General features: G+C 34.3%; 2 protein-coding genes across 3 annotated transcripts in view; one reads left to right on the forward strand and one right to left on the reverse strand.

The window, feature by feature from the left end:
• Nucleotides 1-12405, forward strand: part of LOC134276044 (uncharacterized) — a 35618-nt gene extending 23213 nt beyond the window's left edge. The window contains exon 9 of the mRNA XM_062758326.1: nt 11298-12405. Coding sequence (XP_062614310.1) covers nt 11298-11381 — 84 coding nt within the window. The 3' untranslated portion in view covers nt 11382-12405. The remainder of the gene's footprint in view (nt 1-11297) is intronic.
• A 7125-nt stretch (nt 12406-19530) lies between these two features.
• LOC134276051 (uncharacterized) overlaps nt 19531-27312 on the reverse strand; it is a 97688-nt gene continuing 89906 nt past the window's right edge. The window contains exons 11-14 of one of the 2 annotated variants that reach the window (XM_062758331.1): nt 23930-24077; nt 23166-23462; nt 21968-22009; nt 19531-19844 (exon numbers count right to left, since the gene is read on the reverse strand). In XM_062758331.1, the coding sequence (XP_062614315.1) occupies nt 19660-19844; nt 21968-22009; nt 23166-23462; nt 23930-24077 (672 nt within the window). In that variant the 3' untranslated portion in view covers nt 19531-19659. Of the gene's footprint in view, nt 19845-21967; nt 22013-23165; nt 23463-23929; nt 24078-27312 lie in introns of both variants that reach the window. The other variant, XM_062758330.1, reaches the window with a different exon arrangement.

Raw genomic sequence — 27312 nt, forward strand, 5'->3', positions numbered from 1 at the left:
CATCATTGTTAATGAAACGTTCAGAATTTATAACATATAAGTATTTTTTCATCAAACTTTGCATTGTTTAAAGCAGAGATCATTGAAATGATTAATCGTTATCGGCATACTTTAAAACAACCGCTTTCGTGGCGAAGCCATGAATAAATGATTTTTATTTAACAAAAAACAAAATTATTATAACAGTTCATGTTAAAATTACTGTTTATTTAATTCTTGTTTAATTACTTAATTACATGTACCTTGAAATTGTCTGCTTTTGCATGCTTTACAGCAGGGATAGCGTCAACCAATTAACCGCACTTCACTGACCACATGCACCTGTGGCGGTATATCGAGATAATTGACACTTAAAAATGGACGTTTGTTGTGAAAACAGGGTGGCGGATGGCGGTATGTGAATTTGGCGTTATAAAGAGAATTTTATATAGCAGGAAAATCGTTCCTGGGAAATCATGGCGGTATCGCGAAAATGGCGATGAATCAAATGGCGATAATTCGAGAATTGACTGTAGATGTTTTCAAAGGTAGGATTCTTCTCTGGTTTCTGAGTAGATAAAATATTCAATGTATTTTGCTTATATGTCTTATATATTTAGGTGAAAGAGATTAAAAAGACCATATTTTTCTCTCCTCATCACAATTGTAAAACTTTAAATAGAAATAGTAAATTGTGTTCGAAAACTAGCAGGGACTATAATTTTTTATGCGGAATGGTGATGTATGAAAATCTCTTTTTTTCTGCCTCTCAAAATTATTATAGAAAGAATTTAATAGTTGTAATTTTTACTAAATCAAAGACTTGAAGAATTTTTCAATTGTTAGCTAAATTAATAATAAGGGACTAAAGTTTTAAAATATATCAAATAAATATGATTTTCCAAACAAAAAAAAAAAATAAGAAAAACATTTTAATTCTTAATGTCCAAGAAAAAGGTAATGACCTTGACCTGAACTTGAATAAAATGGTCAAAACTAATCTAATTGATACCATCACTTAGTAATATTACCTTCTTTATTCTGTGAAAATTTAATTGATTTTTAAATACAGTTTTGTTTGAGAAGAATCCTACCTTAATTTCTTGCGAAAGGAATTATTACAAACTTAACCTTAAAATCTGGAGTAAGAAATTAAGTTCAAATTGTTGAAAGATTTTGCAAATAATATGCAACTCTTCGCTGCACTTCAAACACCATTTTTTTTACATGTGAATGACCAGGGGCCCAAGCAAACTTTGAGTAAAAAAAAAGTAGGTCATCTTAGGAATTGATATCAGAATAGATTGAGAACTATATGGAATTTCGGAATGAGCTTTGGTAGAAATGAAGATTGTTTATCTATGAATAGAATTAAATAGGAAGTAAAATTTTAGAGCATTTGATTAAAAAATATTCTATTAGCGAAACTGGGTACCCAGTCTAAGAGTTTCATACCTTTATCTTTTTTTACACACATTTTTTTAAGCGATCCCAAGGCCTGTGGTTAAGACCTATTTGATTCTTGGGATAGGTGTCTTATGCAATGTTTTTCATATTTTGGTTATATATGTAGAATCAAGCTCTAATAAAAGTTCATTGTCTGTGGAAAACTATTGACACATAGCTAGATTTTTTTTTTTTAAATTGTCTTGCTGTCCAGTCAAAATATGTTGTAAAGCAAATTATTTATATCCTTTTAACTATATCAACACTCTATGTTAACACCTACCGGGTAATAAACACCTCATTGCCTGCCCAGGCATTCACTGCTTCCCAGGTACATTCAAGCTGCAATTATCTTACTTTCGATTGATATTTTTACATGCACTATCTAAACTTCGAGAGATAGAGATAAAAAATAATGAATATGTGTAACCATGGTAATGGGGCCCAGGTCGTGGTCCGAGAGATAGAGAACTTTGGGAGATCAGAAGTTGATCAAGTTCAGAAGTAAATTTCTCTTTGTATAGAGGAAAAAATCAGGAGCTGAGGTTCACTTCGAGAGATGGAGAACTTAGGAAAGATCAGAGTTGGAGCCACAATCACCTGTTATCTATATATGTATTGAATGCATATTGATTACAATGAATATTATTATAATACTGATAGATTTCTAGTAATGATGTAATTGTACCATAAGGAAACATTGAAAGTCTTCCATTCTAATGGAAAACCTTCTACTGATTCTGTTGATTAAGATTATTCTTTTTTTTTGTTGGTTAAGATTATTCTTTTTAGCTCACCTGAGCCAAAGACTCAAATGAGCTTTTCTGATCAAAATTTGTCCATTGTCTGTCGTCATAAATTCTTAGCTCTTGGGAGCCAAAGGCCTCATTAAAGAGCTAATGCTAAGGCAATTTGTGCTGTGTGCATAATATGGACCATAACTCAAGAACCTTGATATTTTGCTAGCTATGAAGACTAGGGTCATCAAATCTTGTAAGTTGATGCATCGTAGGATGTCATATTATGTAAACTCAAAAGTAAGTCACAGTGACCTACTTTTTAGGTCACCTGAGTAAACTCAGGTGACCTATTGCTATCCGTTTTCGTCCGTCTTTTGTTAGTTCGTCGTTCGTAAACTTTTGAACATTTTTAACTTCTTCTCTGGAACTAAATAACCAATTTCATCCAAATTTGGTATACAGCATCTATGGGTGAAGGGGAACAAAAATTGTGAAATTTATGGTCCCCGCCCCCCTGGAGCCTGAGGGGTGGGGCCAAAACCACTAAAATTTATGAAATCTTAAAAAATCCTCCACTTTACTCCTGAACATCAAGCAGTCAAACTGTTGACATGATTGTAATCAGCACTGAGTCCTCTACCAAACTTGTGAAATTCATGGCCCCTGGGTCAGGGGTTCTGGTGTTAAGGTGGGGCTATATAGATCATATAGTAAAAGTGCATTATTATCCCCCCCGCAAACGAAGTTTGGGGGGGGGTATATAGGAATCACCTTGTCCGTCTGTCCGTTTGTCCAGCTGTCCTTCTGTCTAGCTGTCCGTCTGTCTGTGCAATCGTGTCCGGTCCTTATCTTTCTTACAGAGGGACATTAGAATCTACTACTCTACACTAAGATTGCCCATGACCTAAGGGTGTGTCATGACCTTGACCCAAGGTCAGTTGGGGAAGTTCAAGGTCACTGGAAGAAAAATCTCATAATTCGTGTCCGGTCCATATCTTTCTTATGGATAAACTTGATAGGTTCTCATTTTACACAAAGATTGCCCATGACCCGAGGGTGTGTCTTGACCTTGACCCAAGATCATTGAGGGAATTTCAAGGTCACTAGAAGAAAAATCTCAGAATTCGTGTCCGGTCCATATCTTTCTTATGAATAAACTTGGTAGCTTCTCATTTCACACAAGGATTGCCCATGACCCAAAGGTGTGTCAGACTTTGACCCAATGTCATTTGGGGAAGTTCAAGGTCACTGGAAGAAAAATTTCATAATTTGTGTCCAGTCCATATCTTTTTATGGATAAACTTGGTAGGTTCTCATTTCACCCAAAGATTGCCTATGACCCAAGGATGTGTCATGACCTTGACCCAAGGTCATTTGGGGAAGTTCAAGGTCACTGGAATAAAAATTTCATAATTTCTGTTTGATACATATCTTTGTTATGGAAAAACTTACTTCTGAAAAACCCAGCGGGGGGTATTTTGTCCCGTTTGGACAGTTCTAGTTTCTTTGAAAATCTTCTTCTCTGCTCCTGGGTATTAAATTAACTAACTAAGAACCAAGAGTGCCTCTTCCAAAATTATGAATTTCATGGCCCCTGGGTCAGGGGTTATGGTGTTAGGGCAGGGCTATATATACATCATATAGTAAAAGTGCATTAATTCTTTGAAAATCTTCTTCTCTGATCCTTGGTATTAAATTAACTACTAAGAACATAGTTATGATGAGCAAGAGTGCCTCTTTCAAAATTGTGAATTTCATGGCCCCTGGGTCAGGGGTTCTGGTGTTAGGTTGGGGCTACATAGATAATATAGTAAAAGTGCATTATTTCTTTTAAAATCTTCTTCTCTGCTCCTGGGTATTAAATTAACTAAATAAGAACATAGTTATGATGACCAGCAGTTCCTCTTCAAATATTGTGAATTTCATGACCCCTGGGTCAGGGGTTCTGGTGTCAGGGCAGGGCTCTATTGATTGTATAGTAAAAAAAAATAATTCTTTGAAAATCTTCTTATCTGCTCCTTGGTATTAAACAAGCTAAGTACATAGTTATGATTAGCAAGAGTGCATCCTCCAAAATTGTGAATTTTATGGCCCCAGGGTCAGGGGTTCTGGTGTCAGGGCAGGGCTCTAATGATTATATATAGTGGAAATGCATGAATTCTTTGAAAATCTTTTCCATTGCTCCTAGGTATAATGCCAATGATGATAGTACATATATTTATGATGAAGAAAGGTGCATCTAGCAAAATGGTTAATATCATGTTCTCTGGGTCAGGTGTCGGGGGGGGGGGGGGGGTTAACAATACATACAGTACATAGTCTGAAGATAAATAAATGCTTTGAAATCTGCTCTGTGGTATTAATCAACCATTTATGATAAAATAAAATATAAAATTTCCAAAATTTTGAAATATGTGGCCCCAGGGTCAGTGGTTCCTGTGGGGTGGGTGCACGACTGGTTATAAAGTGAAAATGCATTTTCTCTTTCTTACTCTGATCTAACTCTGGGTATTAAGTGACTAGAGTAAACATTCAAAGTGTATAATTATGATAAGCAGTGTTGCCTCTTTCAAAATTGTGAATTTCATGATATCTGGTTTAAAACACGAACCAAATTCAATTTTTGCAATGTTGTTTCATGACACTTAGATGACCTATAAGGCCCGTGGGCCTCTTCTTGAATTTAGCAGGCATTAGTTTTCAAATTGAATTGGAGGCATATTTTGGACACTTTAAGTCCTATGGTCATCAAACTTTGTCAGCTGATGCTTCTTGGATTCTCAAACAATGTAAATTTTAAAGTAGGTCATCTTGACCTACTTTTAAGCTCACCTGAGCTGAAGGCTCAAGTGAGCTTTTCTGATAACATTTTGTCCATAGTCCGTCGGCCTGTTTGTCTGTACTCTTTTCACATTTTCAACTTCTTCTCAAGAACCACTGGGCCAATTTTAACCAAACTTTGTACAAAGCATCCTTGGATGATGGGGAGTTAAAATTGTTAAAATAAAAGGCCAACTCCCCTTCTAAGGGGAGATAATCAAGAAAAGACAAAAATAGGATGGGGTTATTAAAAAATCTTCTCCTCAAGAATCAGTGGGCCAGAAAAACTTAAACCTGTGTGGAAGCATCCTTGGGTAGTGTAAATTCTAGATTTTAAAAATCATGACCCCCGGGGGGTAGGATGGGGCCACAATAGGGAATCCAAATTTTACATGGAAATATATAGGAAAAATCTTTAAAAATCTTCTTCTCAAGAACCAGTGGGCCAGAAAAGCTGAAACTTATGTGGAAGCATCCCTTAATAGTGTAGATTCTAAATTATAAAAATCATGACCCCCGGGGGTAGGGTGGGACCACAATATGGAATCCAAGTTTTACATAGAAATATATAGGAAAAATCTTTAAAAATCTTCTTCTCAAGAACTAGTGGGCCAGAAAAGCTGAAACTTATGTGGAAGTATCCTGGGGTAGTGTAGATTCTGAATTGTTCAAATCATGACCCCCGGGGGTAGAGTGGGGCCACAATATGGAATCCAAGTTTTACATAGAAATATATAGGAAAAATCTTTAAAAGTCATCTTCTGAAGAACCAGTGGGCCAGAAAAGCTGAAACTTATCTGGAAGCATCCTGGGGTAGTGTAGATTCTAAATTGTTCAAATCATGATGCCTGGGGGTAGGGTGGGGCCACAATAGAGAATCCAAGTTTTACATAGAAATATATAGGAAAAATCTTCTTCTGAAGAACCAGAGGGTCAGAAAAGCTGAAACTTAGATGAGACCTCTTAATAGATCAGTTAGATATTTGTGAATTTATGGCACCTTCTCCGAAAAACCCAGGGTCCTCTTGTTAAATTTGGCGGGTATTTGTTTCCAAATTGTTTAAAGGGCATATTTTGGATACTTTCAGACCTATGATCATCAAACTTTGTTGGTGTATGCATCTTTGATCCTTGGACAATGTCAACCAAAAAGGAAGTCACAATGACTTATCTTTTAGATCTTTTAGACTTATCTTATCTTATTGCTATCCGTTTTTGTCCGTTGGCTTCCATCGTGTGTTAACATTTGAACATTTTCAGCTTCTTCTCTGAAACCACTGAACCAATTTCAACCAAATTTGGTGTACAGCATCTATGGGTTAAGGGGTACAAAAAGGGGGTACAAAAATTGTGAATTTCATGGTCCCTGCCCCCACCCCCCTGGAGGGTTGGGGCCAAAACTACTAAAATTAATGAAATCTTTAAAAAATATTCTTAACTCCTGGACATCAAGCAGTCAAACTGTTGGCATGAATGTAATGAGCATTGAGTCCTCTACCAAAATTGTGAAATTCATGGTCCTAGGGTCAGACTGCCTCTTATATATTTATGACGAAAAAAGGTACTTCTAACAAAATAGTGAATTCCATGCCTCAGGGTCAGGGGTATCGGGGAGGAGGGGTTAGGGGGGGGGTACATAGTCTGAAAATAAATTAATGGCTTTGAAATCTGCTCTTTGGTATTAATCAACCATTTATGATGAAATAAAATTTATGTTAAAATTTCCAAAATTTTGAAATACAGGTAAACTTTGGTATCTCGACATCGGATATGTTGACAACCTGGGATATGTTGACATCCATCCGCGGTCCCGGCATTATTTACTATATAAATGATTTGCAAAAACTCTGATATGTTGACCTCGGTTTTGTCGACTACCCTGCCTACTCTCGACGTATATTCACAGTCCCAAGAGCAAAATTTACCTGGTATATGTCGACATCGGGGCAATTTTCCGCTCTACTTAGCCTAATTGTTTGTCAGCTGGTCGCTCGTCATGCATGGATGACTCCGTGTATCTTGACGTCATCAGAAATTCACACCTTTCACACCCATGTTTTGACTACATACCAAGCACCCTCGGTGTCTCAGAGACATTAATTGTTTAATATTTAGCAGGTTAACCTGTTCAGCTTGGGTAATATCATTGATAGATCTGCTCGATTCTGCGTAAATGTACAACCAATTTTTATGTCGAAATCTAACATAACTTTAGCATTTTGGAAAAAAAAAAAAAAAAAAGTAGCTGAATTACAATGAATAATATGCATATTAAATTCAATTTAACTTAGAAATTGTGGTAAAAATGCATTCAACAGGAAACAATCCAATCTGGGGCATGCACACGACTATTAGCCATGATATCAATGCATGTGTTACATCATTGAGCTTGATTTAATACGCAAATCCTTTTAGATTTTGATTTGAAAATGAAATGAAAAATAATGATGAATGATGATGGAATGAAAATTAAGTGAAGTGAAATATCTTTTAAAAATACGCATTGATTTTTTTCCCGTATCATGGAGGTCGACTTTATACCGTTTTGATTTGGAGTTTATGGAGTGCATTTCGTATCCTGTTCTGACAAAGCAAGTTGCACGCGGAATGCTGGATGGAAAACTTTTATTAGTAAAATTAAAAGATTTCCATAAAAAAAGGGAAGTATTTTATTAAATTATATTTGTGAATAATTCCACAAATTTTCTTATAAATATAGAGGGATAGCTGAAACAAATGAGTTACGTACAGTCTATTGAAGACATGTACGTAGTAACATGTAGATGTTTTACTATGCAGTACTTGAATTAAGGATGTCAAGTCTCAACTCTGATATCTCGACACCTTGGATATCTTGACATTTCTCGATTGTCCCGCTGATGTTGAGATAACAAAGTTTACCTGTATGTGGCCCCAGGGTCAGTGGTTCCTGTGGGGTGGGGTGCACAACTGGTTATAAAGTGGAAGTGCATTTTCCCTATTACTCTGATCTACCTCTGGGTATTAAGTAACTAGAGTAAGCATGCTTAGTGTATAATTATGATAAGCAATGGTACCTCTTTCAAAATTGTGAATTTCATGGCCTCTGGTTTTAAACACGAACCAAATTCCATTGTCGGAAAGTTAAATTGTTAAATGATACTCAGGTGACCTATAAGGCCCGTGGGCCTCTTGTTGAAATTTATGGCTTTATAAAAATATCTGAAGTAATTATTGGCTAAGAATCATCATGATTTGTCAGTGATGTGTCTTGGAGCTTTGGAGAATGTCAACCTAAAAGTAGGTAATGGTTACCTACTTTTGAAATTTTATGGCAATGTTAAAATATCTCTGGTAATGATTGGCTTAGAATCATCATGATTTGTCATTGATGTGTCTTGGATCTCTGGAGAACATCAACCAAAAAGTAGGTTATGGTGACCTACTTCTGAAATTTTATGGCTTTTTTAGCTCAATTTTTAAATTGATTTGAAGGCATATTTTGGACACTTTAAGGCCTATGATCATCAAACTTTGTCAGTTGATGCATCTTGGGTCCTCGAACAATGTCAACTTAAAATTAGGTCATCGTGACCTACTTTTTGAACTTTATGACTTATCTTTTTAAAAACATTAAATCCCATTATTTCAGACACTGGGAGGTTTAGAATCATCAAATCTTGTACTTTGATGCATCTTGGGACCTTAAAACATATTTATGAAAAAGAAGGTTACTGTGACCTACTTTTTGAATTTTGCCAACATTTGTTTTCAAATTGTTTAAAACGCATATTTTGATTACCTTCAGACCTACAATCATCAAACTTGGTCAGTAGATGCATCTTGGGTCTTTGAAAAATGTCGACCAAAATGTAGGTCACGATGACCTACTTTCGACATTTTATGACTATATTTATGTATCTTAGGTATTTATTGGCTTAGAATCATCAAACTTTGTGAGTTGATGCATCTTGGGTTTTCAGAGAGTGACGATCAAAAAGTAGGTCATGGTGACCTACTTTTGACATTTTGTGGCTATAATTAAGTATCTCTGGTACTTATTGACCTAAAATCATCAAACTTTGTCAGTTGATGTATCTTCGATTTTTGGAGATTGTCTACCAAAAAGTAGGTCACAGTGACCTACTTTTGACATTTTATTGCTATATTTAAGTATCCCAGGCACTTATTGGCTAAGAATCATCAAACTTTGTCAGTTGAGGCATCTTGGGTTTTCAGAGAATGTCGAATAAAAAGTAGGTCACTGTGACCTACTTTTGACATTTTATGGCTATATTTAAATATATCTGGTACTTAATGGCTTGAAATCATCAAACTTTGTCAGTTGAGGCATCTTAGGGTTTCATTGAATGTCCAACAAGAAGTAGGTCATGGTGACCTACTTTTGAATATCTCAGGTACTTATTGGCTTAGAATCATCAAATTTTGTCAGTTTAGGCATCTTGGGTTTTTGGATAACGTCGACCAAAAAGTAGGTCACCATGACCTACTTTTGACATTTGATGGCTATATTTAATTATCTCTGGTACTAGTTGGCTTAGAATCGTCAAACTTTGTCAGTTGATGCATCTTGGATTTTCAGAGAATGTTGACCAAAAAGTAGGTCATGGTGACCTACTTTTGAATATCTCATAATTATTTAATTAGAATCATCAGTCTTTGTCAAATGCATCAAACTTTGTAAGTTGATGCATTTTGGGTCTTATGATACTAACAGAGTTGGAGGCTTCTAATAGAAGTGATAGATAGTACAATTTATCAGAAGAGTGATTCAAGGCCCTTGGGCCTCTTGTTTATTATCTCAAGTACTTATTGGTTTAGAATCATTAAACTTTGCCAATTGATGCATTTTGGGTCCTCAAATAATGTCAAAACCAAATAGGAGTTACAGTGACCTACTTTTAAAATTTTTTGGCTATATTTCAATGTCTCAGGTATTTGAAGTATAGAATATCAAACTTTGTCAGTTGATGCATTTTGGGTCCTCGGAAAATATCAACCAAAAACAAGGTTACGGTGACCTACTTTGAAACTTTATGGCTATATTAATTTATTTTTAGGTCCTAATTGACTTTGAATCTATATCTTTGTCAATTGATCATCTTAGGTCCTTTGAGAATGTCAAACAAAAATTTAGTCATAGTGATCTATTTTTAAATTTTTGTGGCTTTATATCAGGTCACTGTGATCTACGTATGGCCATATTTAAATACCTCTAGTAGTGGTAATTGGCTAAGAATCATTAAGCTTTGTCAGTTGATGCATTTGAGGTATTTGGAGAACATCAACTTAAAAGTAGGTCACAGTGACCTACTTTTTGAAATTTTAAAGATAATTTAGGTACTTATAAGCTAAGACTTATCACAGTCTGTCAGTTGATGCATCATGGTCCTCAGAATGTGTTAAAGAAAAAGTAATCATGGTTATTTACTTTTGGTATTTCATAACTATTTCATAATATTTCAGATAATAAGGGCGTAGAATCATCACACTTTGTCAGTTGAGTATCCTGGAATTTCAGAGTGTTGAACAAAAATGTAGGTCATTTTGACCCACTTTTGGAATTTCAAGGCTTTATTTAAATATACAGGATTCTTAGAGGCTTCAAATAGAAGTGATAGGTTGTGCAATTTATCAGAAGAGCAATTCAAGGTCCTTGGGCCTCTTGTTTACATTTTCATCTCAGGAACCACTGGGTCAATGTCAACCAAACTTGCCACAAAGTATCCTTGTGTAAAAGCTATTCAAATTTTTAATTGAAGGGCCACACTTTCCTTCAAGGGGATATTAAGATATATATGAAAAATTAATGGCATCTTTGAAAAATCTTCTCAAGAACCAATGGACCTTGAAAGATGAAACTCATTTGAACTTATGCTCAGGTGATGTAGATTAAAGATTGTTCAAATCATGACCCCCTGGGGGAAGGGTGGGGGTACAATGGCAGATCAAATTTTTACATAGGTGTATATATTAAATTTTTTTTAAAAATCCTCTTATCAAGGTGAGGAAAGATTCAAGCTTTTCAAATCATGACCTCTTGGGGTTGGATGGGCCACAATGGCTTATCAAGGTGTTATCTCTATCTCGAAGCCAGAATGTGTTGTTAATATTTTAGCATACACTTGGTATGGGATAAAGAATATTTTTATCATATGGTTTGTATCAACCTCACATTTGAGATGAATATAACCATATTAATAGATTGTTAATGACTATATAATTGCTTTTACTTTGAAATGAATGCTTGTTGAAAAATTAAGAAAAATTACTCTGTTGACATCTGTGACTTAAAAACTTCTTATTTTTTAGTCTATTTGGTCTTCTCCCGGCCCTTCTCCTTTGGAAAAACTTTTGGAAATGCAGAAACAGAAGAGAACCACAGACCCTCACTGAAATATCTGCCGCTTCACCATGTTAACAGTGGGGCTTCAAACCTACAGCTTGTAAAGTGTTAAAGCTCAATGGAATTTTCCAAACAGTCTTAGCTGTTTGACTTAATTTGCAAAATCTGTTATTTTTCTGTTCCTAGGAAAACTTCTGCTTGTATGTATCTATTGGAATGTGGCACAATGCAAACACCAGATAATTAAGCAAGATCATTTTTATACCGTTCAATTGCAGTTTCTGAAATACATGTAACATCAAAAACATTGTTAATATGATACATTTCTTTAGTGAAATTGACTTTAAACTGTGTCTGATATTTAATTCCGAGTCGGAAATAAATCGGTTATTAATATTGTTTTAAATCTTTGATATATATGAAATTTGATTGAATCAGATTTAAATTGTGTAATTTACAGGAAAGTCCTATCTTTATATAAGGTAACAAAACAACTAGAAATATCATTTAAATTTTAAAAAGTCTGAACTTATCAAAATTAGGCCATATATGACTTTAATAGTCTTTTTGTGTACAGCGTCTATCATAAGTGATTGAAATTGTTATGTAAAAAAAAATGACAGTTAAACATGTTTTGAGATTTAAAAGATTAGATATTTTAATGTTTTTAAAATTCAGTACCTTTAATTTATATCTTGTAGATTAGAGCATTGCTATACCTATTCATTAGTTTGTATTTGCACTTTTGAGTTGGTTTTTTTTTTTCTTTTTTCAAACAAATATAAAACTTTAGGCATTTAAAGCATTCAAAAGTACACATACAAGTAATAAATATAAAACAAGATAAGCATAATTCTATCTTTGTACTGTATACACATAAGTCTGTGAAACGCTCTATTATTTTTTTTAATTTTCTTATTGATAACCATCATTCTTACAGAGTAATGAAAGATTGCCATCCCATTTATCGAAATTTTGTCGATATTAAATGTTTAAATCTGTGTGATATTGAAGTAAGACCTAATTTGCATTAATATTTGCTAATTTAAGAATAAAGGCACTGTGATACACTGATTATTTTGTTACTCATGTTCTTTTGCACCAAGGTTTACATCACCCATGTCAGGGAAGGTGAGATGGGAATCTGATACTTCGTGTAAGCTCTTGACCTTTCCCAATTTCTTATTGGGTTATAAAACTGCAATCTCTAAAATTCACTTAAAGGGCGATAACTTCCGAATGGAAGTGATTTTTTAAAAATTGAATCAGGGGTACAAACTTCAGATAGACATACACAAACTTTGAATGAAATCAATCAAGCCGTCTTCGAGAAATCTTCTGCAAAAAAATTGTAAAGAATAATAACTAGATACAATCTCGTTGCGAGCAACGAATGGGTCTTTTGTCCGATTCTTGATGAGACGAGATAAGATTTTAACTGAGATTTTCATTCAAAAATGATAATAAAGATTGTTATTTTGAACATTAAAGACTTTTAGATTCGACTTTTGGCCCCTTATATGATAGGCAACCCTTTTTTCTTCATATCATATTATACCTCTTAGGATCCAAAACACTTCTTGTTCAACAACTATACAGAGATTTCTTTTCGTTTCCGAGATATTGGCAAAAAAAATATTTAAGGGCCGACCCTTCAACTCCTTCATGGGGTCATTTAGCGAAAAATGAAAGGTTGCATATGGTTCAGAACATTATTTTGAACATCTTTTGTTCAATATTACTTATCAAAATATTTCCCACTTTGGAAATATAGAGCGTCCAAGATTTAGCATTCTGGCCCCTATTTATGTAACATATATGACCTAAAAATCATAATATTTAGTTCAAGATTGTTGAGATAAACGTTTTTGCTTCAGTAATGTGTAACTGAATTTTGACTGTTAAAAAGAGTATTAATTAAAGTCTTTTGGCCCCTCTCGGCCCCTAATTTGAGGCTCAGTCCCTTTTTAGGTCACCTGAGTCACTCAGGTGACCTATTGCTATCCGTTTTCTTCGTGCATCGTAGGTCGTGTATCGTGTGTCGTGTGTTAACATTTGAACATTTTCAGCTTCTTCTCTTAAACCACTGAACCAATTTCAACCAAATTTGGTATACAGCATCTATGGGTGAAGGGGAACAAAAATTATGAATTTCATGGTCCCTGCCCCCCTGGGGCCTGGGGGTGGGCCAAAACCTCTAAAATTAATGAAATCTTTAAAAAAATCTTCTTCTTTACTCCTGGACATCAAGCAGTCAAACTGTTGGCATGAATGTAATGAGCATTGAGTTTTCTGCCAAAATTATGAAATTCATGGCCCAAGGGTCAGGGATTGTAGTGCTAGGGCGGAGCTATATAGATTATATAGTGAAAATGCATTATTTCTTTGAAAATCTTCTCCTCTGCTCCTGGGTATTAAATAAACTAACATAGTTATGCTGAACAAGAGTACCTCTTCTAAAATTGTGAATTTTATAGCCCCAGGGTCAGGGGTTCCGGTGTTAGGGCAGGGCTCTATTGATTATATAGTGAAAATACATTAATTCTTTGAAAACCTTCTCCTCTGCTCCTTGGTATTAAATAAACAAAAAAAGTTCATAGTTATGCTGAACAAGAGTGCCTCTTCCAAAATTGTGAATTTTATGCCCCTAGGGTCAGGGGTTCCGGTGTTAGGGCGGGGCTCTTTTTATTATTATAATGAAAATACATTAATTCTTTGAAAACCTTCTTCTCTGCTTCTGGGTATTGAATAATCTAACTAAGTACATATAGTTATGCTGAGCAAGAGTGCCTCTTTCAAAATTGTGAATTTTATGGCCCCAGGGTCAGGGGTTCTGGTGTTAGTGCGGGGCTCTATTGATTATATAGTGAAAATACATTAATTCTTTGAAAACCTTCTTCTCTGCTCCTGGGTATTAACAAACTAAGTACATAGTTATGCGAACATGACTGCCTCTTCTAAAATCATGAATTTTATGGCCCCAGGGACAGGGGTTCTGGTGTTAGGGCAGGGCTCTATTGATTATATAGTGAAAATACATTAATTCTTTGAAAACCTTCTTCTCTGCTCTTGGGTATTAAATAAACTAACTTAGTATATAGTTATAATGAGCAAGAGTGCCTCAACCAAATTTGTGAATTTCAAGGCCCCTAGGGTCAGGTGTTTTGCCATTTGGTGTAAAGGGGGGTGTCTTTTGATCATATAGTGAAAATATATAAATTTGAAAATCTTTTCCTTTGCTCCAGGGTATTATGCCAATGATCTAAGTATATATGTTCTTGATGAAGAAAAGTGCATTAGCAAAATGGTTAATTTCCTGCCCCCTGGGTCAGGGGTATCGGGGAGATGGGTTACATAGACTGCAAATAAATTAATGTTTTGAAATCTGCTCTTTGGTATTAATCAACCATTTATGATGAAATGTAATATGATAAAATTTCCAAAAATTTGAAATATGTGGCCCCAGTGTCAGTGTTTTCTGTGGGGTGGGGTGCACAACTGGTTATAAAGTGGAAGTGCATTTTCTTGTTGTTACTCTGATCTATCTCTGGGTATTAAGTAGCTAAAGTAAGCATGCTAAGTGTTAAGTGTATAATTATGATAAGTAATGGTGCCTCTCTCAAAATTTTGAATTTCATGGCCACTGGTTTAAAACGCAAACCAAATTCAATTTTTGGAGAGTTGTTACATGATACTCAGGTGACCTATAAGGCCCGTGGACCTCTTGTTCTTGATTGTATCTTAAAGCACTCTGAATTTTGAACACTTTTTATTCCAAGAACCATATGGAGATGTTTTTCGTTTCCGAGATATTCGCTAAAGAAATATTAAGGGGTCAACCCTTCAACTCCTTAATGGTGATGTTTAGCAAAAAATGAGAGGTTGCATATTGTTCAAAATATTTCCAACTTTCGAGCTATAAAGCGTATTTTGCATTCTGGCCCCTTGTGGCCCCTTTTTATATACCATATCACATAAAAATCATAATATTTTGTTGTAGATTGTTAAGAAAAACATTTTCGTTTAAGTGATGTATGACAAAATATTGACTGTTAAAGAGTTATCAATTCAAGACTTTTGGGACTTCTCGGCCCCTAATTTGAGTGTCCTGCCCCCATTTGTTGATTTTATTTGAAAGCTCATAGTCTTTTAAACACTTTTTGTTCAACAACTATTCATAGATTCTTTTTTGTTTTAGAGATACATGTATTTGCAAAATAAATATTTAGGGGTCAACCCTTCAACTCCTTAATGGGGACGTTAAGCAAAAAATGAAAGATTGCATATTGTTCAGAACATTATTTTGAACATCTTTTGTTCAGTTTTACTTATCAGAATATTTTCGATTTTGGAGATATAAAGCGTCAAAGATTTAGATTCTGGCCAATTGTGACCCCTATTTATGTACCATACGACATTGGAATCATAATATATCGTTGTAGATTGTTAAGATAAACATTTTTGCTTCGGTAATGTATTACTGTATATAAATATTGCATGTAGTTGAGTGTAACATTGAAAATTTTCACCCCAAGAAAACCATTGTCAACCGAGGCGCAGCACCATTGTGAGTAATACCAATATCAGGGATATCCGACCGGAGGAATTAAAATTGTATTTATTAAGCCAAAAATATCCAGAACAACTTGTAGATAATGGTATAAAGAAAGCCAAGGAATGCGATAGAAGTCAGATATTGTTATCCGATTACTGAGACATTATTTAAATTTTGGAGATATATACGTGTATATATATATGTGTGTGTGTGAGGGTGTGTGTGTGTGTAAAATATTTATCTGAGTATGTAATATTTGAGCATGGTAATGCAATAATACGAGGGCCGTTCAAAAATTACGCGGACTGTGCTTTTATTTACTCTTACAGACGTCACATAGTTATAAAATTTCACAGAAATATGTATCTTAAAGTTTCCAATAAATTTTGGGCAAAATTTCTGTATTTTAAAAAAATCTACTAAAATTGTCGGTATGTTGATATCGTTGAGGGAGAGGTACGGCGCACGACAAAAAAATTGAAGCAAAAGCATGCGGATTCAAAAATTTAACTCATTAATTTTCTATAATTCGCGATATTTTTCAACAATTTTCTCAAATGTACCTTTAAATTGTTCTATTATTATGTATTTACATTTCAGACGTAATATTTGAAGTACTAACAGAAATATAGTGATTTTTCTCTGATGCGATTCCCGTGAAAACGACTGTGAAAATGACGTCTCCTTAATTGACGGCGCACCACACTTTTGTTGAAATATGTGTAATGCTCGAGATATCGGCAACATAGATCCAAAATATGCATAATAAAACATGTAGTAAACTAGGCTACTCGTGACATTCGCCCACAAATAGAAAATTGAAATTTTAGACAGTTAGACCTCTGTAAAAAGGCTATACGGGAGGACTGGAAGAAGATTATAGACAAAAAGTTATTTCCGGACTGTAAAGAACGTGATTGAGAGTCATCAATATCACACTATATCTCATAAGTAGTTTTTGGTTTTAAAACAAAACAAGAGGCCCAGGGGCCATAGCGCTCACCTGAGCACATCAGCTAGGAAAAAAACACATATCAGATCAGAACTGAAAGTTAATTTAAGTTGGGGGGGGTTGAATTTTAACCCCCAAGGGGATCATAACTTGAGTGAACTAGAATCTACATTACCTGAGGATGATTCCATACAAATATTACTAATCCTGGCTTTGAAGTACTTGAAAAGCAGATTTAAAAAGGTTTCCCTATATATTCCAATGTAAAACTTTGGTCGGCCATTTTGGCCACACCCTTACCCCGTGGTCATGACTTGAACAAACTTGAATCTACACTACCTGAGGATGATACCACATGAGTTTCATCTTTCCTGGCCCAGTCGTTCTTGAGAAGAAGATTTTTAAAGATTTTTCCTTTATATTCCTATGTAAAACTTTGATCGGCCATTTTGGCACCGCCCTACCCCTGGGGGTCATGACTTGAACAAACTTGAATTTACACTACCTGAGGATAATTTCACATGAGTTTCATCTTTCCTGTTTCAATGGTTCTTGAGAAGAAGATTTTTAAAGATTTTTCCTATATATTCCTATGTAAAACTATGATCGGCCATTTTGGCCCCGCCCTACCCCCGGGGGTCATGACTTAAACAAACTTGAATCTACACTACCTGAGGATGAAACCACATGAGTTTCATTTTTCCTGGCCCAGTGGTTCTTGATGAGAAGATTTTTAAAGATTTTTCCTATATATTCCTATGTAGAACTTTGATCGGCCATTTTGGCCCCGCCCTACCCCCGGGGGTCATGACTTGAATAAACTTGAATCTACACTACCTGAGGATGATTCCACATGAGTTTCATCTTTCCTGGCCCAGTGGTTCTTGAGAAGAAGATTTTTAAAGATTTTTCCTATATATTCCTATGTAAAACTTTGATCGGCCATTTTGGCCCCGCCCTACCCCCGGGGGTCATGACTTGAACAAACTTGAATCTACTCTACCTGAGGACGATTCCGCATGAGTTTCATTTTTCCTGGCCCAGTGGTTCTTGAGAAGAAGATTTTTAAAGATTTTTCCTATATATTCCTATGTAAAACTTTGATCGGCCATTTTGGCCCCGCCCTACCCCCGGGGGTCATGACTTGAACAAACTTGAATTTATTCTACCTGAGGATAATTTCACATGAGTTTCATCTTTCCTGTTTCAATGGTTCTTGAGAAGAAGATTTTTAAAGATTTTCCTATATATTCCTATGTAAAACTTTGATCGGCCATTTTGGCCCCGCCCTACCCCCGGGGGTCATGACTTGAACAAACTTGAATCTACTCTACCTGAGGATGATTCCACATGAGTTTCATTTTTCCTGGCCCAGTGGTTTTTGAGAAGAAGATTTTTTTAAAATGCCAATAATTTTTCTCTAAATCATGATTATCTCCCCTTGGAAAAGGGCATGGCCCTTCATTTGAACAAACTTGAATCCCCTTCACCCAAGGATACTTTGTGCCAAGTTTGGTTGAAATTGGCCCAGTGGTTCTTGAGAAGAAGATGAAAATGTGAAAAGTTTACGACAACGACAACGCCAACACCAACGCCAACAACGACAACGACAGACGACGGACAAATTTTGATCAGAAAAGCTCACTTGAGCCTTCGGCTCAGGTGAGCTAAAAAAAGAATATTCTTTACTTGTTTAATAGATTTTAAGCTTGACAATAAATAGTGTTTTGATGTTGAGTAGATAAGGTAACTCAAACTATACAGGTACTCAAGGGAAAATGTTGAGAAAATGAAAGCTCAATCACATATTTATTATAATGCTTGTGACGTCGAAGATTTTGCTGCGCCGTGACTTAATGGTATGTCCTGAAAAATCACTCAAAATTAATACCAATTTACAACATTTTGATATGAAATTTTGAAGACCGTATAAGTAAAGATTCTTTTATATTATTTGTGAAATTTTGCCCGATTATGTCGTCAAATATTTCTTCTGTGCAACAAGTCCGCGTAATTTTTGAACGGCCCTCGTAGAAGCTGATGTCTGAAAAAATAAACTTACATATTCCTTTCATACTTGATGTTCACAACCCTGCTTATTTAATTTTTAATGTTTCAAATTAATTTTTTAAAATTCTATCATTTTGTTTTCTTCGTAGTTACTCTACTATATAGAAAATGCCCGAAATTTATTTAATTTCACTGTTTGTACATTTTAAAAAAGGCAACATACATGTATGCTAGGTTTTTTTTTTTTAAACTTGAAAACCTAGCGTTTCTATAGTTTCACTGACTCATTTTTTTAACTTGAAAAAAAAAAGCTGATGAAGATTGAAAATGAAAGCGCTAAAGCTTAACTGAGGATTTTTGTATCTTCTTTTTATATTTTTATTTGATCATGGTAATGCAATAATAGAAGCTTATATCTGAAAAATAAACTTACATATTCCTTTCATATTTGATGTTCACAAACCTGCTTATTTAATTTTTAATGTTTCAAATTAAATTTTTAAAATTCCTGTCATTTCGTTTTCTTCTTACTAGTGTTTTACCTGTAGTTTTTCAAAATGTTGGCTGAGTGGGAAGACACGAACTTAGCGCATGCTATTAGAAAAATATGGGAGTTGGGGTATCATTTAGTTGTTCACAATACCTCTAGATTTCCGTTGGATTTATTAAAAAAAGAATGAAGTAACAGTTGCAGAGTAATTTATTATTGATGTCAAATAACATAATGAATGCATGTATTGACGAAACAAGGTACAATGAACTGAAAATGCACTTTGAATACATGATTTGAAAAATTAGAGTTCATTCTGGCTTAACCTGCTAAAGCACAACCTGCAGCACCTGGCCAATCACAGACTTTAAGACCTGCGTTCCACTCCAGCCCTGCAGGACATTGTCTCTCATAGAGAACACCCCAAACACACGTCACATATCCATTACAAGTCTTACAGGATTGATATTCACCACTGGCTTTCCCTTTGCAGTCTTTCACACAAGCTATTAAAGTAAAAAGTATAGTTAATTTATCTGAACAATGAATATCACGGAGTAATGTAAATTGTTATTGAATGAAGACTGTGACACATCTTCATAAAACGCTCTCTTAAGTGTCTCATTCTTTTAATGTTTCAATAATAAATATTTTCCAAAGGAAAAGTTCGGTATTATAAGTTATAGGTACACTACAGGTATTAATTAGTGAATGGTAAACACACTCACAGTTTTTCATTCACCATTCACCAATCAATATCTATTGTGTAAGTTACTTGTACCAGAAGACCAATCAAAAAGGTTGAGCTAACTTGTACTGCCTTAACTGCATGATGCATATATTGAAGATGAAAATATTAACATTTATCAATCAATGTATGGCCAATGAAAACTCAAAACATTGATATGAACATAGGTTGGTCATGGGATCAAATGGGTCTGAAGGTGATTAATCACTGTACCAGATGTAATCATGGCATCTTATTTTACGCTATATGCCGAATAGTTTGAAGAATATTTATCCTTGAAGGTATCCATCCTGTTTTAAATACTCTGAAACTTATTCAAAGCAGTTTAGAGTAGAAAAGGATTTACTAGGAGAAATTTTCAAAAATATAATTACCCGAGCAGTAATTTATCAATGAAGAATGCATTGAGGTCTATGGGAACAAGCAAGTTTTTGAAAATAAAAATTTAAATACTATGAATATCAAAATAATTATGCTATTGTGGAAAGATGTATAACATTATTAAGAACAGAATAACGTTTAAAAATAATTTTTCACCAAATAGATTTAAAAAAAAGAAGAATTTTATTGATTAAAAGCAAAGGATAAATCTTCAAGGACAGTGTCAAGATAAAAGATTAGGACACATCCCACTCTTACATATTGATACTAAAACATGAAGATTATTTGTACATATACTGTGTATTTTGAAAATTAGTATCACATCTGGAGTACCACTTGGTAATCAAAAATAACTTAGTATCTCATTCGTCTGACTTAGTATCTCGTTCGTACGACTTATTATGTCTTATATGGCATGCCAAATTCACAAAACTGAGCTAAACATAGTTTCACAGTTGATAAACTAGGTTTACGTTCGTTTACTACAGTTAAGAGTTGTAAACCATAGTTTACAAATCGTAAAACTGTATTTATCAGATAATCTATGTTTTGAAATCGCAAATGATTGTTTTCGGTGTGAAGTATAGTTTACGATTGTGAAACATAGATTATCGTGTTAACTATGGTTTACAGATGTAAAATATAGATTAACATTGTTAACTATAGTTTACAGTCCTTAAACTATAGTTTACAAATGATAAACATAGTTTATCAACTGTGAAACTATGTTTAGCTAATTTTTGTGAATTTGGTGTGCCATAGTCGTACGTACGACTTAGTATCTCGTTCGTACGACTTAATGTGTCATACACGACTTATTATCTCGTTCGTACGACAAAGTATCTCATTCGTACAACTTAGTATCTCATTCGTACGACTTACTGTTATGTCGTACGTCTGACTTATTATGTCATATGTACAACAGAGTATCTCGTACCTACGACTTATCTTGTATGACAACTTAGTATCTCGTACGTACGACTGATTATCTCGTACGTATGACTTACAATAATATTTTTTTTTCAAGTGGCAGCAATACGCATCCGTACTATTTCAATAAAGCATATACATGTATAATTTTGCCATTCATGAAAAGATTTTAAAATTTTTTCCAACATTATTATTCAATCTACCATTGCAAACCCTGGCTACCCCCCCCCCCACCTCCCTCCGACAATATTTGAATAAATTTAAATCTTCACTACTTGCAGATGCTTACGTTTCAATTTCACTAAACAAATTTTTCTGTTCTGGAGAAGATTTTTTTATATATGAACTAATGTGTTTGGGTCTATAAAAATTCACCTTAAAACCATTAATTTATTTCTTTATGAAAATTTTCGAAAGAAAATATTAAGATCTATCAATCATAATATCAATTCTTTTATCACATTATCAAAACAAAATAATAAACTACCAGCGAATGTACTACACTAACTTGACAAATTATAAAGAGGTTTAAAATTATTTGATTTATATTTTGAAAAGATTGTAACTTACTTCCTGTTTTCATTTTGGAGTTGTTTGACATTGTTGTGGCACCTGCTTAGAATGAAAAGAGAAAGTTAAAATAAGTGATTTAAAATTAACCTTATTATCGGTATATGAATAAAATGCCAAAAGAGTAATACATCAACTGACAAAGTTTTAAAAAATTCAGATATTGACTTGAAATTTTTTTTAAAAAAAAGTAAGTCACCGTGACATATTTTGAGGATTCAAATTATACCAACGGACAATGTTTGATGACTCAAAGCCAATGTGTTCCTTACATATGAAATAAATAGCCATAGAATTTAAATCATGTCATAGTGATTACTTTGTACCTGATATTACCTGAATATAGCCATTCTATTCAAAAATAAGGTCATTGTGAACTATTTTTCACTTGACACATTCGGAGGACACAAGATACACCAATTGACAAAGTTTGAGGATTATAAGTACCTGATGAGCTCGAGATATTTAAACGTCGTCATAGTATTCCAAAAGTAGACCAAAATGACACATTTTACAGATGACAAACTAAGGCCAGATGCATCAAATGACAAAGTTTAATGATCAAAGACCTTTAAAGTATTTAAAATCTGCCTCTAGAATAATTGGAAAAATTTATCAATGCAAAATTATATATATACCTTTATGCTCTAATCTTAAATGTTTTGAAAAAGATTAGCCAAAAAAATTTAGGTCAACCAACTTTTTAGTTGACATACTTAAGGACTCAAAATGCATAAACTAACCATACTTGATAATCATAAACTATGAAGTGTGCAATCTTGCCCCTAAATCAATTCTAAAACAAAGTCACGCAAAAATAAAATCAAAAGCAGGTCATGCTGATTTGACGTCCCCGGATGTATCAACAGACAAGATTTGATGACTCCAGTATTTATAGTAAGCAAACTATCTTCAACAGATCCTCATCCTTGTTTTATAATAATGATGATCAGCCCAGTGGTTCTTGAGAAGATTTAAGTAACCAGTACTTTTGTGTTTCTTCGAATTATCTACCCTTGTTTATGGGTCACATCTCTATTTTCAGTATAAACGAGAGCCTTGAGCCAAGACAGATTTGAATGAAAATGGCTAAGGAATTTTTCAGTAATGGTCCATATTCTAAAAGGTTAACACCGCAAAAATGACCATAACATAGTTCTTTAAGCCTTGAACCAGAACAGCTCTTTTAAGAACATACCAGAAGTAACAGACTGTGTTGACGAGACAGCTGTTGTAATGCTTGAAAATGTTGAAATGCCATTATTTGTCATGGTATTTTGAGCCGTATTATTAATTATTGTATTGCTGTTAGATGTTGTATTGCTGATTGGAGACGTTGTGTTACTGGTTGCTGTTGTTGCAGCTGGACTGACATATGTATTTCTGGGGGAAGTTGCTGTCACGTTGTAACTGTTGCTGATAGAAGGTGTTACTGCATTGTTTGAGGGCTTTGTATTGCTGGCAGCAGTAGTTGAAGGACTAGTAGATGAATTACCTAAATTGACAAATGCGATATTGGAAATATTGTTATTTAATTGTTATTTAAAATTGTCATTATATCTTGTATTTGGTTTGGCGCCATATCCCTGATGTTTATACTATTTTAACCAATCAGATTTGAGTCAGAAATTGACCGTTTTAATCAATACTCTCTATGCCCCAAACAGTATGCCAAAGTTCAACAATCAAATTACCATTACCAATATCCATTTCAAAAGCAGATCTGTAGATAGTGTAACTTGCAAATAATTCTTGGAATTTCCAGACGAAACAAGTTTTCTTATGTGAAGTATATGCAAGTGGATATATATAATCTTCAGACGTTTTACAAGTGCATACTTTATCCTGACTGCAATGTCTTACAAAACTATTGATACTTTAAAAATCATTATCTTTAATTGAATCTTACAGCTAGCAATAAAATGTTAGCTTATATGCATAAGGACGTCTATGTTTTCCTACCCGTATCCAATGCACAGCCCAGCAGGTCAAATCTCATTGAGATATGGTTATTCCATTCCAACGGATTTATTCTGATACACTTTGCAATCACTGGACAATCAAAATTGTGACTCACTGTTGAATTTTCATCCGTATTACCAACAAATATCTGAAATATAATAACAAGAAAATAAGGTGATGTGAGCTCGAAGAAAGCAGAGTTAAAACGCGAAATGTAATTACAACACAAAATCTAATAAACCAAGTTTGCATTTTGTGTTATATTTTCCGTCGAAACTACTGAGTAATGCAGAATGTTATAACGCAAATATACAGCACACGTTTTAGAATTTTACATTTGTTGTTACATTTTACGTCGAGATTAAGCAAAATGCAAGAACGCAAAATGTAACAAGAGGCCCCGGCAAGTTCAGTATTCTATTATCAGTATCAATGTATCCATAAGGGAAGGAGGTTTGATTTGAACTGAGTTTGTTACCTCATACTTTGACAAATCATGGGTTTGAAAGTTTTTTTTTTTCTCTCCCTATGAGCTTATACCACTGGGGGTCTTGATTTGTCCAAAATTGAATCTATCCTACCTAAAGGGCTTCCATATAAATTGACAAATCATGACTCGGCTATTGTTTAGAAGAGTTTTTCTATAAATTTCTAAGGAAAAATTTGAAGATTAATTGTGGCCCCACTCCACCCCCAGGGGTCATGATTTAAACAATTATAAATCCACACAAGCTGAGAATGTTTCCATACGAGTTTCATTTTTCCTTGCAGGGTGGTTTTGAGAAAATAGTTTTTCCAATGTACTCTTGTAATATTTTACTCATCATTTCGGCCCAATCCTTCCCTTGGGGTCATGTTTTGAAGGAACTTTAATCTACACTATTTGGGGATGCTTTCACATAAATATGACCGATCAAGGCCTTGATAACAATATCATTTTGTTAACAACGCAATAACAACGCAAATAACAATTGTTTTATTTCATAGGTATATAGTAGTATATGATGAAACAGACTTGTGTATTTTTAGATAGAACTCGTTCGATTTTGACATACTAATTATGCCTTTTTGCCTGGTATAACTCATTTTTAAATTTATCATTTTATTTTTTTTGAGACCGATTTCAGTGAAATCTAATTAAAATTGCAGCGATATATTTATTAACCCACAAAGCAACATACGTATGTACTTGGTTTATTTTCTACAAAAATGTGTATGCACTAGTGTTACCCAGATTTGTGTTAGAGGGAAATTAGATTCCTCAACACCAATCCACGTCCTTAAAATACTCAATGGACCAACAATGTGCAATCCTCTGATTGCACTCTTAATCTTGCTCAGTCAAACAGTCATCTTTTCATGCTAATTATTGACTCATTCATTGTACAATATGATTGTACAACTTTCCTTTAAAAAAAGAAATTAGCAAGCTTAATAAAGTTACGCATATTAAAAATCAACCCTGTGTATACTTTCATTGACCATCATTCCGGACACAAAAGCAAAAGGCGAGAATTTATATTAATCTATGCAGTAGGTCACTTCTGCAGCAGTGGAGAGATCTTATCTACGGCTTTACAGATATTAAAGATTCGCAAGCAATGCCCGCTGAGTTATCAGTCAGTCTGAGTCGAGGTTTTGTTCTCTGTATTCCAATTTGCTTTATATGTTACAGTTCATCTGATTCATTAAGCACACTGTATTATTGTCTAAAAATACTGGAGCAAAATTTTTTTCTTTGTTAAATGATCATCAAAATACCATCAAAATCTCTCATCAAACTGCAGACGCTTTCTTAGGAGGTAATTTCCTATCTTAAAATTAGAATACATGCACGATCTTTGATTACGTATCAGAATCGGCATGATTTTTAAGGTGAAAGATACTAATGAAGGAATTAAAATGACGGACTAAAGTTGTATACAGAGAGCGATTGTGGACTATTGTCACGAATTATAATTTCTATAAAGTATAAGTTAAATGTGAAACTATTTTCTTATTTGCTACATATGCTCATTTTTCTTGGCGGATGTTTGTCATTTGCACTTTCCTGACCCACTGATTAAGGACAGTTGATAAAATCAACTCCGCAAAACTATAAAGTTTAACCTCCCGATGAAAAGCGGGAGGGTAGGTATTCGGAAGTCTGTCCGTCCGTCTGTTACATTTTGGCGTACACATCTCTTATCCACAACTCCTCTCAATACCACTAAATTAAATTTGATAAGGCTTTTAAATTACTTTTTGATCTGACGCATATTTAAGGTTTCTCATAGCAAAACATGAACACTGCCATAATATTCATATGGGAGGTGGGGGTACCATTTAGTGAGTTCGTTGCTCACAGTACCTCTAGTCCGTGCCTGTATTTATTATATGTCAACATTCATTTTAAATAAAGCATGGATAATCGGGGAAAAAACTAAACAAATATAATCAGAGGCATCTTATTAAATATTCTTCTTTATAACCAACCCCAAAGCTTGAAATTGATCGGGATGTCCGTCCGTCTGTCTTGACGTCCGTCCGTTGGTCTCTTACGCTTTGGGGTACCCATCTCTTATCAACAACTCTTCTTAAATCACTGATTGATTTTTTAAAATACTTTCATAGAATCTTTGATTGTTACATATATTGTCATTGTGCACCTCTTATTTTATTTTTTGATCGGACACATATATTGTTGAGTTTCTCAAAGCAAAATATGGACACTGCTATTTTTTCTATAATACTGAAGGATACCCATCTCTTATCCGCAACTCCTCCTATACACATGTTTATCACTGAATACAATTTAATGATATTTTTAAACAGGTCGAGGAACTACCTTATATGGATATTGTTGCGATTGTGCACAGAGGTGCTCACAACAAACAATGGTCCAATGCAGTGAATTTTCCGAAAAGCATGATGGTCTACTACATGTTTATTTTTACCACAAACACATGGGTCAGGGAATTTCAAATGACTGCAGGAATGTCAGCTAACAATTTTTTGAGATGTGTTTATGAAAAATACGAAGATTAGGTACTAATAAAGATTCTCCATGCTCACATTAACAAACAAAGTCAGTTTTCCTTGTTAAATATTACCTTGAAATACCGCTCACAAAGTCCTCACAAGAAAATAAGACTCAAGTTTTTTTTTAACTTGATATTCGCTAATTTGCCATTTTACAGGTTAAATTAGTTGTTACCCAGTCATTTGTTACTAGAAATTAAAAGTTGCATTTTATAAAAAAAACCACAAAAAAAAAGAAAAAAAACGTCAGTTGCATTTTTAAAAATTATTTACCTGTTATATAAATCCCCATGCACATTGATCATAGAGCGTGAGCAGCATATATTTCGAAGTTGTATAGGTTGTAAACAGAGTTGATTGTT

The sequence above is a fragment of the Saccostrea cucullata genome, unplaced genomic scaffold (assembly GCF_032062105.1).
Source record: "Saccostrea cucullata isolate Sc308-1 unplaced genomic scaffold, CSIRO_AGI_Scuc_v1 ctg1318, whole genome shotgun sequence".
NCBI lineage: Eukaryota > Metazoa > Mollusca > Bivalvia > Ostreida > Ostreidae > Saccostrea > Saccostrea cuccullata.